General features: G+C 34.4%; 3 protein-coding genes and 1 long non-coding RNA gene across 4 annotated transcripts; 3 read left to right on the top strand and 1 right to left on the bottom strand.

Moving 5' to 3' along the window:
- Positions 1–471: 471 nt before the first annotated feature.
- LOC111486340 lies at positions 472–948 on the top strand. The gene has a single exon (XM_023133429.1). It carries the CDS (start codon positions 472–474, stop codon positions 946–948), a length of 477 nt encoding a protein of 158 aa, XP_022989197.1.
- Positions 949–2,192: 1,244 nt separating this feature from the next.
- LOC111480853 (protein SEH1) lies at positions 2,193–6,535 on the top strand. Its single transcript, XM_023126056.1, has 8 exons — positions 2,193–2,429; positions 3,214–3,325; positions 3,521–3,621; positions 3,979–4,056; positions 5,105–5,260; positions 5,385–5,497; positions 5,780–5,906; positions 6,239–6,535. The coding sequence occupies exons 1-8, from the start codon at positions 2,265–2,267 to the stop codon at positions 6,368–6,370; spliced, it is 984 nt and encodes a 327-aa protein (XP_022981824.1). The 5' UTR covers positions 2,193–2,264; the 3' UTR covers positions 6,371–6,535.
- A 1,302-nt stretch (positions 6,536–7,837) lies between these two features.
- LOC111480688 (probable WRKY transcription factor 41) lies at positions 7,838–10,064 on the bottom strand. Its single transcript, XM_023125858.1, has 3 exons — positions 9,636–10,064; positions 9,380–9,508; positions 7,838–8,889 (listed from the first exon to the last, which is right to left on the bottom strand). Exons 1-3 carry the CDS (start codon positions 9,959–9,961, stop codon positions 8,274–8,276), a joined length of 1,071 nt encoding a protein of 356 aa, XP_022981626.1. The 5' UTR covers positions 9,962–10,064; the 3' UTR covers positions 7,838–8,273.
- On the top strand, positions 9,688–10,274 carry LOC111482226. Its single transcript, XR_002718164.1, has 3 exons — positions 9,688–9,777; positions 9,862–9,893; positions 10,062–10,274. It is a non-coding gene; the product is annotated as an uncharacterized LOC111482226 (long non-coding RNA).
- The last annotated feature ends 2,213 nt before the right edge of the window (positions 10,275–12,487 follow it).

The raw sequence follows: 12,487 nt of genomic DNA, 5'->3' as shown, positions 1-12,487 counted from the left end.
GGGTCAACTTTTAATAGTTCATCAAATGAGTGTTAGGTGTTATATTTTAACCTAATGGACATTTAGACAGTGGACTCTATCACCACGAATTAGTGGTGCAAGTCAAAATTCAACTCGAACCCACAAATTTTTTTTATTTAATATTTAAATTTTTAAATTTATAAATTTAAATTTATATTCATATTGGACAGATAATTAAGTTTAAAAATATTTAAATTGGTTAGAAAAAAGAGGTAATAGATAAAAAGTTAGAACAGTTTTGTGTAATAAATGTAAGAGGTTAAGTGAGATATGGATGAAAGTCTGTCACCAAAATGGGACAAATTCTTATGGCTCTTAAGCCATGGGCGTGAACCATAATGCAAAAGTTACCTCTTTTTAAGTTTGCTCCTCATAGCCATTCCCTTTCAAACTTCACCAACCTTCAAATATTATCACCATCTTCTCATCTCTGCAACAACAAACAAGGCAATGGAAAAACCAACCCTTCAAACCAAACCCAATCACAGCCCCAATAGCCCTCCCGTCTGGGACTGTGGAAGCTCTCTCTATGATTCCTTTGAGCTCAATTCCTTCAAACAACAACTTGACTCTGCCATAGCCTCAAGAACCCTCTCCATGCCTCACTTATCTGACCGCCCCGCTCCCCCGCCCCACTCTTGTGTGCCTATGTCCAAGGCTTCTTCTAAGCTCTCTCGCTCCCTCTACAAACTCCTCCGCTCTCTTTTTCGACCTAAATCTAATTCTAAAACGTCGATCTTTCGGGCTCGTGATCAACCCAAAGATGGATTTTATGTCTTCTATGAAGTCGGGTCGCTCTCGACCATCCCCGAAGTCCCCGAGGCTGACTTTGGGACTGGCCTTTCACCCGAGATTGGGTCGTTGGTGAGGAAGACAGCTTCTGAGAGGTTCACGGCTAACTCCCTTGGCATCTCTTTGAATATTTGAATGATTTTATTTATTAGCCTAGAAATTACTATATAGTTAGCAAACAATATTTATTACATTCATATAGTTTGTATGTGTGTAATAATTATGTTCATATCTACTTTTTATTTTTTTTCCCAATGTTTAGGGATGATGATTTTGCAGCTTAAGCTTGCATAAGTTTGAATATCCCATGTCCTCCTTTAATTTTTACAACATTTTTTAAAATTTAGTTCAATTAAATTTCATTTAAATAATATATAATCGAGTAAATTAGTCTATTTCAATATTTTAATACTTAATTAATTTAATCTTGTTTGAATTTTCAACTTGAAATTAACAATTAACCTATATCTTAAGTTTTTTTTTTAATTGTAGTTCATTAAAGAATAATTAATCTTATTGAGTTTCATCATAGTTTGTTGGAGTGGTTTAACTCAATTACATAATAATAATAATATATGGTTTTGTTTTGTTGTATTCAATTTGACTTAATAAAATGTTATTTAATTTAACTAAATTAAAAATCTAATAAACTTTAATGTCAATACAATCGCAAGTTTTTGTATGTCGATGTTCATTATGTACCTAACGACAGGATAAAAAGGAAATAACGAGACTCAATGCTACCCATGCGTGAAATAACTGATGGACTATTGTCCGTCAAAATAAGTTGAGATACATCAATGAGGAGTTGGCGAACCCAAATGTTTATTGGTACGGTCAACTATAGGTGAAGTTCCCTTCAGGAGCGTTTCCATTGGGGTAAAGCCTCTCATGAGACTTGTGGTGATGTCTTCTATGTTCTAGTTAAATCACGGGTTTTTGTACAATGGAGTTGTCGAGTCCATACGAGAATATTGTTTCACTCAATGAATAGTCGAATAATCAAACCAACATTTAAATTTAACCGTAGAAAAAGTTTTTGTAGATTAATGGATTTTTTTTCCATTCAAATGTTTTTTTTTAATTTAACTACAAATCTAATCTTCAACTTAAAAAAAAATTATGGATTTATTAACTATTTTTCACGTTAATAAATTATTAACATGGAAATAATTTTTATTGAATAATCCTTTAATTCATTTTATTTCATTTTTCAATCACTAAACCTTCTATAATATATATATATATATATATATATTATTTCTAATTTTTTTAAATATAAAATATTTAATAAAAAGAAAGAACTTTTTCATTTATGAACATTTAAAAAAAAAAAAAAAACTTGGGAATATTTTTATTAATAGCTTAAAATAAAAAATTTAGTGCTCCCACGAAACCGAAATCAAAGGGGTTTTGTTGGAGCAGACGAGGGCGCGAAATAGAGAATTGAGATGGAGAAAGCTATGGCGACCTTCGACAAAGGCACGGTTTGTTCGGCTTGGAACTACTCCGCCAGCAGATTAGTCACCGGTTCGGCGGACGGAACCGTCGTCGTCTTCGATTCTCTCGACCCTTCTTCCTCATCCACATCCTTAACTCGCACTTCAAACTTCAAGGTTTTTTTAGTTTCACTGCTTTCTTTTATTTCAGTTGGACTTCATTATCCTAGGTCGAATCCGTGGTTTCTTAGAGCTAATCTTACTTCTAAATGATTGTTAGTTTACATTTACAAAATGGACAAACGTCTTAAGATTTTGGAGATGTATCAATCATGTTATTTTAATTTATTGCTTAGATTAAACTTCATGGAGAATTTATATAAATTTTGAATTCACTTGTCAAGAGAGAGTGAAAAGTAAGAGTGGAGGGGGTCAAGTGCAATGCGAGTGAGTTTTTGGGGCGAAGGAGTGAAATTGGGTTATTGACGGCAAGAGGAGAAAATTGATGATATGCGACTCATTTTCATCATTGCATGCTATGCTGAAATTGAGTCACATTACAATTTTAACAAGACAATAACTAATTCAAAGCTAGTAGAGGCAAAAGCGAGGGAAATATTCAAAGCCAACCAGGAAGTTTGTTCTCATCCTTCATTGGATGGCTTATGTTTCATGTTTTTTCTCGATGAAGGCAAGGGCTTTAAGCTCTTAAAAATTTTGAAGCTGGAAAGGGCAATGTTCCCTTAGAAGATCGTATCTGGCATAGAAATTAAATAGACAGAAATTATTGAATCACCGAAAGATCATATCTGGCATAGAAATTTTCAAGGCTAGTAGGTGCATTTTGAGTTCTTATTGGGGTCTCTCTCTTTGAGACCTTGGCTTGTTAAACGTTGTTCCAGAAAAGCTTTTAATGAGTGAAGTTTGCTCGAGCCTAAACTGGGTGAAACCATCTTTGTAGGCTCATGAGGCTGCAATATTTAAGATTGTTTGGGTCCCTCCAGAGTATGGTGATTCTATTGCATGCATTTGTTCGGATGGAAGTTCGTCATTGTGGGAGGAGGTTGTTGAAGGTAATCTTTTGGTTTTTGTTGACCCCGGGTTCTCTCTCAAATTTTATTGTTACGTTAGCTACGTCTATTTCTTACATCTTATCTTCCCCTTTACTTGGCCCAAGAGCATGGTACATAAACTATAAACCCTGGTTTGACTAAAATTTGAAGCGTCTTAATCATTGTATAAATCTATTGCCTGTTGCTGCTTTCTAGATGCCCAGCCTCTGCAGTGGAAGCTATCCAAACACTTCAAAAGTAATTCATCTCAAATCCTAGACATCCAATTTGGAAATTCCTCTTCTGGTCTGAAAATGGTAAATGACAATATTTCTTCTGATTCTCTTGCGAGATATATTTCCTTGTGCTGTTACTGGTGGATGATTCCTGTGTGTTTTGCTACTTCTCAATTTCCTTTGATTTTTAGCGCATTCAATTAGTTCATTTTTATTACTCTGGAACTTAACATATCATTATTTTCCCCTCAATAATGAAGTACTATAAGGATTTCTTTGGATATAAATGTGATAGTTGGGTCAAGAATAACTTTGGATGTCTAAAATACTTTCTGTTTCATTTTTGTTGCATTTTGTTATTCATGAAAAAGTATTTCCTATTAAAAAAAAAAAAAAAACCCCATTACACTCTTTTTTATGCCTTTCGTTTTTTTGTAGATTGCGGCATTTTCTGATGGCAATGTAAAAGTTTATGAGCTTATGGATCCTTTGGATTTGAAGAGTTGGCAACTTCAGGTGATCAATCTTTTAATCTTTTTTCATGTTCTCTAATTTTATTAGACTTCAGAAGTTATCATTTGAATAGCTTATTCCATTATGATCTTGCAATCTGAGGAAAGATGTACTGTAATTCATTTGAACATTGGTTGGACTTCAATCAACAGGATTTCCTCTTTTATAAAAATGGAAACTGACCTTTAGATTTCCTTTATTTCAAAATTATCCATCTTTTTAACCTATTGATGGGTCAAATCTATATTCCAATGTTCTAATGTAACTATATAATTGGACATGGATATTTGTGTACTGCTCCTGTGAATTGCTCATTATTCTTTGTGTTACGGTTCTACCACTATGTCATAGCTTTTTTATGTCAACAGTCTATTGAACCATTCTTGTGGGGATGCTTGAATTTTGATACCACATCCTTTCTCTTTCGTTGTTGGAGGATTGTTTTCAAAGAATATGGAGATCTGGAATATATTGAAAAAACAACAATCTTCTTGCTCCAGTAACTTCATCTTCCTCCCCTTGTCTCTCTTTATAAAGGATAAAAAAAAAAAAAAAAAAAAAAAAAAAAAAAAAAAAAAAAAAAAAAAAAAAAAAAAAAAAAAAAAAAAAAAAAGTGGTGTGTGCGGGCACACAAACTCTTCTGAAAGGAAAAATTTAGTTTGGGTCCTTTACCTTCACTATGGCTTGTTATCAACATATGAAGAGTCTCAAGGGAAGCACATCGTGAACGGCTGGCTAGTTTTATGATCGTTATCCAGAAACCCAGATGAGCAACATCTGCTGAATTTTAGGAATTTAAAAGCATCTTTATTTCTTTCATTTTGGGTTAAATGAGGATCATGATGATTTATCACCATAGATCCTCGGATCCAAGGAATGCACCTATTCATTTTTATTTGACAATGTTTTCTTCATTGCTCTTTCTTGGTGTAAATTGAATCCTCTATTTTATATATACACATNNNNCCCCCCCCCCCCCCCAAAAAAAAAAAAAACCAAGTTAATAATGACCTTTTAATAATTTGACTCCGAATTTTCTACTTTTGTGCAGGCTGAATTTCAGAATGTCATTGATTCCATTTCTACAGTCAGGAAAGCAGCGTGCTTGTCTGCGAGTATCTCTTGGAATCCAAATCGTGGTGAAAGACAGCAATCGAGTTTTGTTTTGGCTTTTCGTTCGGATACACCACAGCTTGATTCTGCCAAGGTAATCTAAGTTCTTCTGATCTCATTACTGCACTCAAAATTGTGATATGACCTGCTGCTCACAGCATATTGGTCAGTCCACGATGATTGCATACTATAGTTAATAGGTTATTTGTCCTCCATAGGTTTGGGAATTTGATCGGGCTCATCAAAGATGGCTTCCTGTTGCAGAGTTGGCTTTGGAAGCAGACAAAGGTGATGGGGTTTATGCTGTTGCGTGGGCACAAAATATTGGAAGGTAATGGACTAATTCCTAAAGGAGCTTCATATAATTGGTGTATCTGTGGTGTATAATTTTGAAGCACATAGGTTCAGCAGATATATCCTTGTTCATCATGTATTCCTTCAATTTCTTTACAGTTGTCACAAACTTCCAGGGCAATTCCTGGTAACTGTTTGAAAGAATCACCACAATGAGCTTGATATGACCAAATTCATTCACGTGTCTACTTGGAATTCTTAAAAAACAGTGAATAAGCTTCAGCAATAATAATATTAATTGTTCTTGAATATAATTTAGGCCATATGAGGTAATAGCTGTTGCAACCCAGAAAGGAATTGCAATATGGCGCCTTGGATTAAACCCGGATTCAGATGGAAGGCTCTCAACAGAACGAGTGGCTCTGCTTTCTGGGCATAACAGCGAGGTATCTCTTCAAAATTTCTCTCTGTTCTCTCATTCCCCTTTCTTTTCATTTATATTTCTTGAAACTCCAAGATGGATGCATTTCAAACGTCCATTTGTTAAGAGAAACCCCTAGTGTAGATAGAAGGAGTCCATTTGAATCCATGACGATGGAACCTTATAAAATAAATATGAAGATGATCGCTCATAATTGACTACAAATGTTGCTACAATTTAGTTGATATGGTTCCATGAACTGCGTGTTTTAGATTTTGTTCTCTTTCGATTATTCTTAGATAGGAGGGAAGAGGTGGTGTTGCTAATTGATGGTCATGTTTTCACTTGCACTGTCAGGTGTGGGACATGGAGTGGGACATGGGTGGTATGACATTAGCATCAACAGGAAAGGATGGGATGGTCCGGTTATGGCAATCCAACCTCAATGGTGTTTGGCACCAACATGCTGCATTTGAGCCCACTTCTTAACCTTGAAAACGTTTTGTTTCTCTATGATGTAACCGCTTCCTGTATTCGTTGTTAGGAAGAATTTTCAAATAACTTATCTGTCTTGCTGAGTGGGGTGCTTAGATTAGTGATGTCTTACTGGAGACCTATCTTTTATTTTAACAAATTTCTCTTTCTGAGTTGTGACTTCGGTTGCTTAAGAGGTATACAGTCAACACGTACACAGGAAGAAAGAATAACTGACTAGAGAGATTTAAGAATTGAGTTTTAAGATGAGATGCTTATGAATTTGAAGGAAAATAATTAGTATAACTAAGGATAATATAGTATTTCCGTCCTCCTCGAAAAGAACAGTTCTTAAGAACTTTAAAATGAGTTTTGGAAATTTAACTTTAAAAGGATTTGCAATAGCAGACAGTCCAAAGAAGCTTCCACTTCCAATTCATCCAGTGTCGAGGATTGTGGGACAAGAATGGTTCATTGTCTATGCAGAATTGAGCTCATATTGGGCCTAAATCTGGGGCCAAATTAGTGAAACGAGCTTTAGATCCGAAGGGATAGCAGCACGCCAACTCAAGAAGCTGCCACTTTTTCTGCCGTGTTTCCCCAATAACCCCTATGAAAAGATTCTGATTGCCTGAACTCTTGAGCACCGATTGATCGATGGGCAGGGCACATTTTCCAAGGCTCTTGCTTCTATTTTACTTGACACCAGCTTCTTCTACATTATTGCCAGATTAAAGTATGCTTCACATTCAATGCTGCTCCTTTGTCCCTGAAGCCTGTGAGTCCCTCCGATACTCTTTTAATTACGATCATGAAGTCTGTTTGAAGTACTAATGAATAGAGTTTTGGCTAAATGATATATTGGTGATCAGTCCTTATCAGCTTTATTGTCGTTCTGATTACCTCTGAGCTGCTTGTTTCTGAAAATTTCCTTTTGAACATTCTATACTAAATTAGTTTGATAGCCCTTTGAATCAACAATTCTGGCTGAAAATGGTTTTTCTGTGCTACAATCTGTGGTTCTTTCCTGTCTTGATCTGAGCTAGAATCTGCTTTGCCCAGCATAGTTAAAATGTTTTATCTGTATTGTCAACTCCAGGCTTCTTTATATGGTTTCTGCGCTGGGATATCGGTAAGTTGGTAACCTCTCTCCATCAAATAGAAGTATGACATTTCCGTGTCTGTGCTAACTGGAAGTGCTTTTTATATCTTCTTAGTCAGTCCCACTTTCCCAATGCATAATTTCATGACTGACTGTCTCTTTGTTGAAAAAGTTATGGTTTATCATTGCACTTGTTCAATATGGGTTGATATATTTGGCTTCTTTCCGAACTATGCTTGCAATCTGTTCTTGATCGAAGAAGTCTCATACCTGTTATGCGTATGCTTAAGTTCCGATTCCCATAACAATTAATATGGTGAAGAATACTTGCAGCAACATGTATCTTTCTGGTTTAGTGAGTTTGTAGGTATACTCCTTCGTGATGTGAACTTAATTGCTGATATCCATTTGAATTGATTATTAACAAAACATGTCTGTCCTTTTTCCCCATCTCCTTGATGACATGGTGATATTTGATATAGTATGTAAATTCACTCATATTATAGAAAATGCATGATAAACTACTAGTATATATTTTTCAATTACTACTATTGTAAGGGAGCTTCCTAATTTCAAACAAGACGTGCTATTGCTTAGTCTAATGTTGTAGGAAATCAATTGGGAACAAAATTAATAAAAGAACCAAAAATGAAGCTGCTAGTTATATTACTAATCACCATGCTTTGCAAAGAATTTAGAAAATGAAACCTGGGTAGGTGCGGCCTTTCCTTCTTCTGTCTTGGTTCATGATTGAGGCTAAATTCTTAAGGATTTGTAATTAACCAGTTTGCAATTTTATTTTTATCCCTAAGTGATTTAGTAGAAAAATCCTGGGGAGTTAAATGGGAAATTTGAGTTGATCTGCTCCGAATCGAATGGAAAATCCCAATCCAGTATAGGGGAGTTGGTAGCTGAAGTGTTGGCCGAGAAAATCTCATGGACATCAGATTCTAGAGGTTGCATATTATGAGTCCCTCCTATGTTGCTCCTTTGGCATGGGGATGGAGTGAAGTAGTTTGAGTCAGGTGTGGTTGGGGAGATAAATGACTGAGAAAAGCTTCCCAAGGCGGTGTGAGTGTCAATGGCTAAATGGGAAAAGCCACCATTTACAATGTCCTTACATTCACCAGAAGTTGAGCCGAAGCAGAATGTCAATGCCTTGTTTTCGAGCTTTTCGATGTTCTCAATAGTTTGATTACCAAATAAGCTCTCTTGCGCAGGCTGCTTCTGATGATGATCATGGCCGTGGTCGTTTTCCTTATTTTCTTGCTTTTCTGGTGAATGACATGATTGGGCTAAATAGTTCCCTTGGGAACAAGTGTGTTTTCCTCGATATGTAATTTCAAACACAGAAGGGTCTTCATCTGATCTCTGCACTTGCTTTACTGCCCAACAATTCTGAGTATTACGGAAAGTGCATCTATAGTAGCTTCTGCAAGTATACACCAGGTATTAGATTTTAATTGATGGGGAACAGCGAAGAAATTTCATCTTCATTAAGGTTATAACTATAGCTCTACAATATTTTTCCTTATTTCTAAGTGATTCTTGTATTTTTTTGGTTTCTTTCCTGTTAGTTAGTTCATTTACTTTTTAATAAAGTAGAGTTTGACTTTGAATTTTGAGCTGCTGACATTTCTCTCTCTTGTAATTCCTATCAAATTACTTATATTCAAATTCTCTTTCTATTTCTCTTCTGGTTTTCCTTCATATTGCCCCTATTGCATTCATCCATTAGAAAGAAGAAAGAAAAAAACACACAGTATAAGATCTCCCTTCCCCCCATTGAATTTTTTAGCATGTTTTTGTTTTATACTGGAGTAAAAAAGATGATTTGAAATATGAATGTATGGGCATTTGAATATATGCTCAGTGCATGGTTTGCATGTTTCCAGAGCAGGAAGAGGAAGAAATCATCTCACCTGGGATATGTTGCACCAAGTATGTCCTTTTGACCATATTTTCTCCAGCTATAACCATCCTCGTGGGGTCCTTCAAATCCTGTCTCAGAGTTCACTTTCACTTGTACTTTCCATCTGGGCTGTGCCTTTCTGTAATCACAGAATTAGAACCATGTTATATAACTTGTCTATTAACCTCTTATTTGATTTCAGTTCTTAAAACTTGGCGAAAACGGTAGAAACAACTGAAAAGTTGGAAAGAAGATTCTAAATTCACCTCTTCTTTGATTCCTTTCTGGGGTCCTGCTGAGGGTCCTTGAGGCCTCTGCCAGAGTCATCACTAGAAGCACTTCCATTGACAGAAATTGGTGACCCTGGCAATCCGGGGGCTACTTCCGGCATCGGAGGCGGATTCATTGGTGCGTTCCGTTTCAGTATCAAAAGAGCTCTTTCATACGAAGATAAAATCCCCTGTATTAATGATCCTCTGCTTTCTTCTTTAGATGCTGAACTCAACTCTATTCTCAATTGCTTGGTAAGCTCCATCCCCTGAATTAGCTCACCAACGAGTGACGTTTGATCCCAACTCCACCCACCTTCCATTTTCAATACCTCTTTATTTCTTAAAATGAACTGATGCTCTACTATGCTAGTTCATGGTAGGAAGAACAAGAACTCAGCACATTTCTGTTTGGATTTATAGGTTTGTCAAGAAGCAGAAGCTTTCTATCTAAGGAGAAGAAGCAGAAGGTAGAGGAAATGGAAGACCCAAATGTTAAAGAAACAGAGACAACAAACATGGAAGTAGCCAGGTAGGTAATTTGGTTAACTGGGTATGTTTGTGTTTATCAAAACCGAAGTAGAATAGAGAGAAGAAGAAGAACAAAGAGAGAGAGAGAGAGAGATGAGGAGAAGCTTTGGATTGAAGAAGAACCAGTCATGGGTTCTTATAAGGAATTGAAAAAGGAAAACAACTTTGTTTCATTCTTTTTTAAATTTTTCTTGAAGATTTAGAATCGGGAACTTTTGACTGAGACAAACCCGAGTTGCTTTCTTTCCTTACTACTCTTTGTTTTGATAGGTTGGTCTTTTTTGTGGAAGTCCAAGTTCAAAATCTGACCAAGTCCACTTCCACTTGGATCTAACTTCCAAAAGGGTTTCTCTTTCTCCCTCTAGATCCTACGGCTGTGGTTTGTGTTGAATGAAATTCCATGATTGAGATAGAGAGAGAAGTGGAAAGTCAAAGTCCATGCTTGGAGAGTAGACCAAGAATTTTCAAAGCTGAAATCCGCGTTGTAGTATAGTAAGCATGTGCTTTCTCTCTCTCTTTTTAAATCTAATGCTTATGATTGTGAGTGGACAGCTCTTCCACGTAAGACTGCTGACTTGGATTTCTTGCATCATCAAATTCCAACTGTTGAGACCATTTCTTCTCTCACAATATTTTATTTTTCTTCTTTTTCTTTGATTCTACGTAAATTAGATCTTAGTCCTTAGCTTAGAAAATTTTGTAGTCAAAATTAGTGTTTTCTGTGTATGTTTATTTGATTAAAGTTTGAAATTTGGCCATTCTCCTTCGGCTTAATTAATTTTTATATACTTGATGAATAAGTGTTACCAAGTTCACCTTTAATTCTTTTTTAATATTGAGTTTTTTTAAAACCATTATATTATTGTTTTTTCTTTTGAATTTTTATCTAATCAATCATTTTCCATATTTCAATAAATTAATGACCAAATCATCATTTTATTTAAATTTAACAAATGAATAATGTAGTTGGTAGCCAATTGAATTTTAGTAGAAAAGTATCATTATCATCTTAAAAACGATAGTTTGATATGTCGCTTCTATTAGAACTAAAAATCAAAACCCTAATTTATAGGGATCGAGATTTATCATAATTAAAATTAAAATATATATATATATATCAAACTGATTAAGAATTTATTAGACAAAATTACATCTCAAAGATGGAAAATAATAAAATTTCATAAACAAATTAGATATGAAATTAAAAATATTGAAGCTTATAATTTAACCATGACTAGGAATCATATTTTAGGTGTACGTATAGCTTATTCTTTTGTGTCTATTTGATTCTTAGATTTTAAAAAAGTGTCTACTAAATTTCTAACGTATCAAACTTTTTTTAAAATGAACTCGTCTATTAAATATGAAATTGAAGAACTTTATTTTTTGAATAGGAAGGGAGAAAATTAACTAACGCGTAATGGGTTTGTTGAATCTTAGTTCAATGAACTCTTTTATTATCTTATTGCAAACGTGTAAACATACTTTCAAAGTTTAGGTAGTTTTTTGTTTCTCTTTTTTCCTTGGGCTTCATCTTTTTTTTTTTTTTTTTTTTTTTTTTTTTTTTTTTTTTTTTTTTTTTTTTTTTTTATATGTAGTTTCATATACAACTTGTACTTAATTCTATAGATATATAATAAATTTTTAAATTTTAAAACATCAAATAAGTGATAAAGTTTAATTGCAATCATTTTGTGAGGTTAAGAGAAAGTAATCGTTTAAATTGAAGATTTAATACTATCTTGTAATTTATTAATTAGATATTTTGGTTTAATTTGGACTAGGATTAGTTTGTTTATTGTGATTAATATACCTAACATTAGGTATATGAGCTATACTAATTATATAACTCAATTTATTTAAATTAGTTATATAATATATTCATTTAATGGCATTTTTGTCCATTATCAATTTTATTTATTTTACATTTTTTATATATATATTTATTGTCTTCTTGGGCCAACTTGTAAAAGGCCGGGAAACGTGAACGGCCCATTAAGAGTTCAAAGCCTATGAACCATAAAAACAAGCCCATAAATCAAAGGGCTTTCAAACAAGTAAGCCCATTATATTTTCATTTCTTTTAGCTCATCAGCGATGAGAGAGAAATTCAGCTGCATCAGTGAGGAAATGACGAAGTTACCCCCGACGAATATTTGGTGGGGTAAAGACAAAAGTTCCTTTTTTATTCTGCAGAAAGGGTTGTATAGCCCTAACTAGATTGTGTTGATGAACTCTCTTTAATTATACCCTTTTGGTCTTTTGGTAATTTTTATTTTGGGTATGTAGATTTTATTTGTTTTTATTATGATTAATAT

The sequence above is a fragment of the Cucurbita maxima genome, unplaced genomic scaffold (assembly GCF_002738345.1).
Source record: "Cucurbita maxima cultivar Rimu unplaced genomic scaffold, Cmax_1.0 Cma_Scf00001, whole genome shotgun sequence".
Taxonomy (NCBI): Eukaryota; Viridiplantae; Streptophyta; class Magnoliopsida; order Cucurbitales; family Cucurbitaceae; genus Cucurbita; species Cucurbita maxima.
Note: the sequence above shows the minus strand (reverse complement) of the source record. Positions and strands in the feature narration are given on the sequence as shown.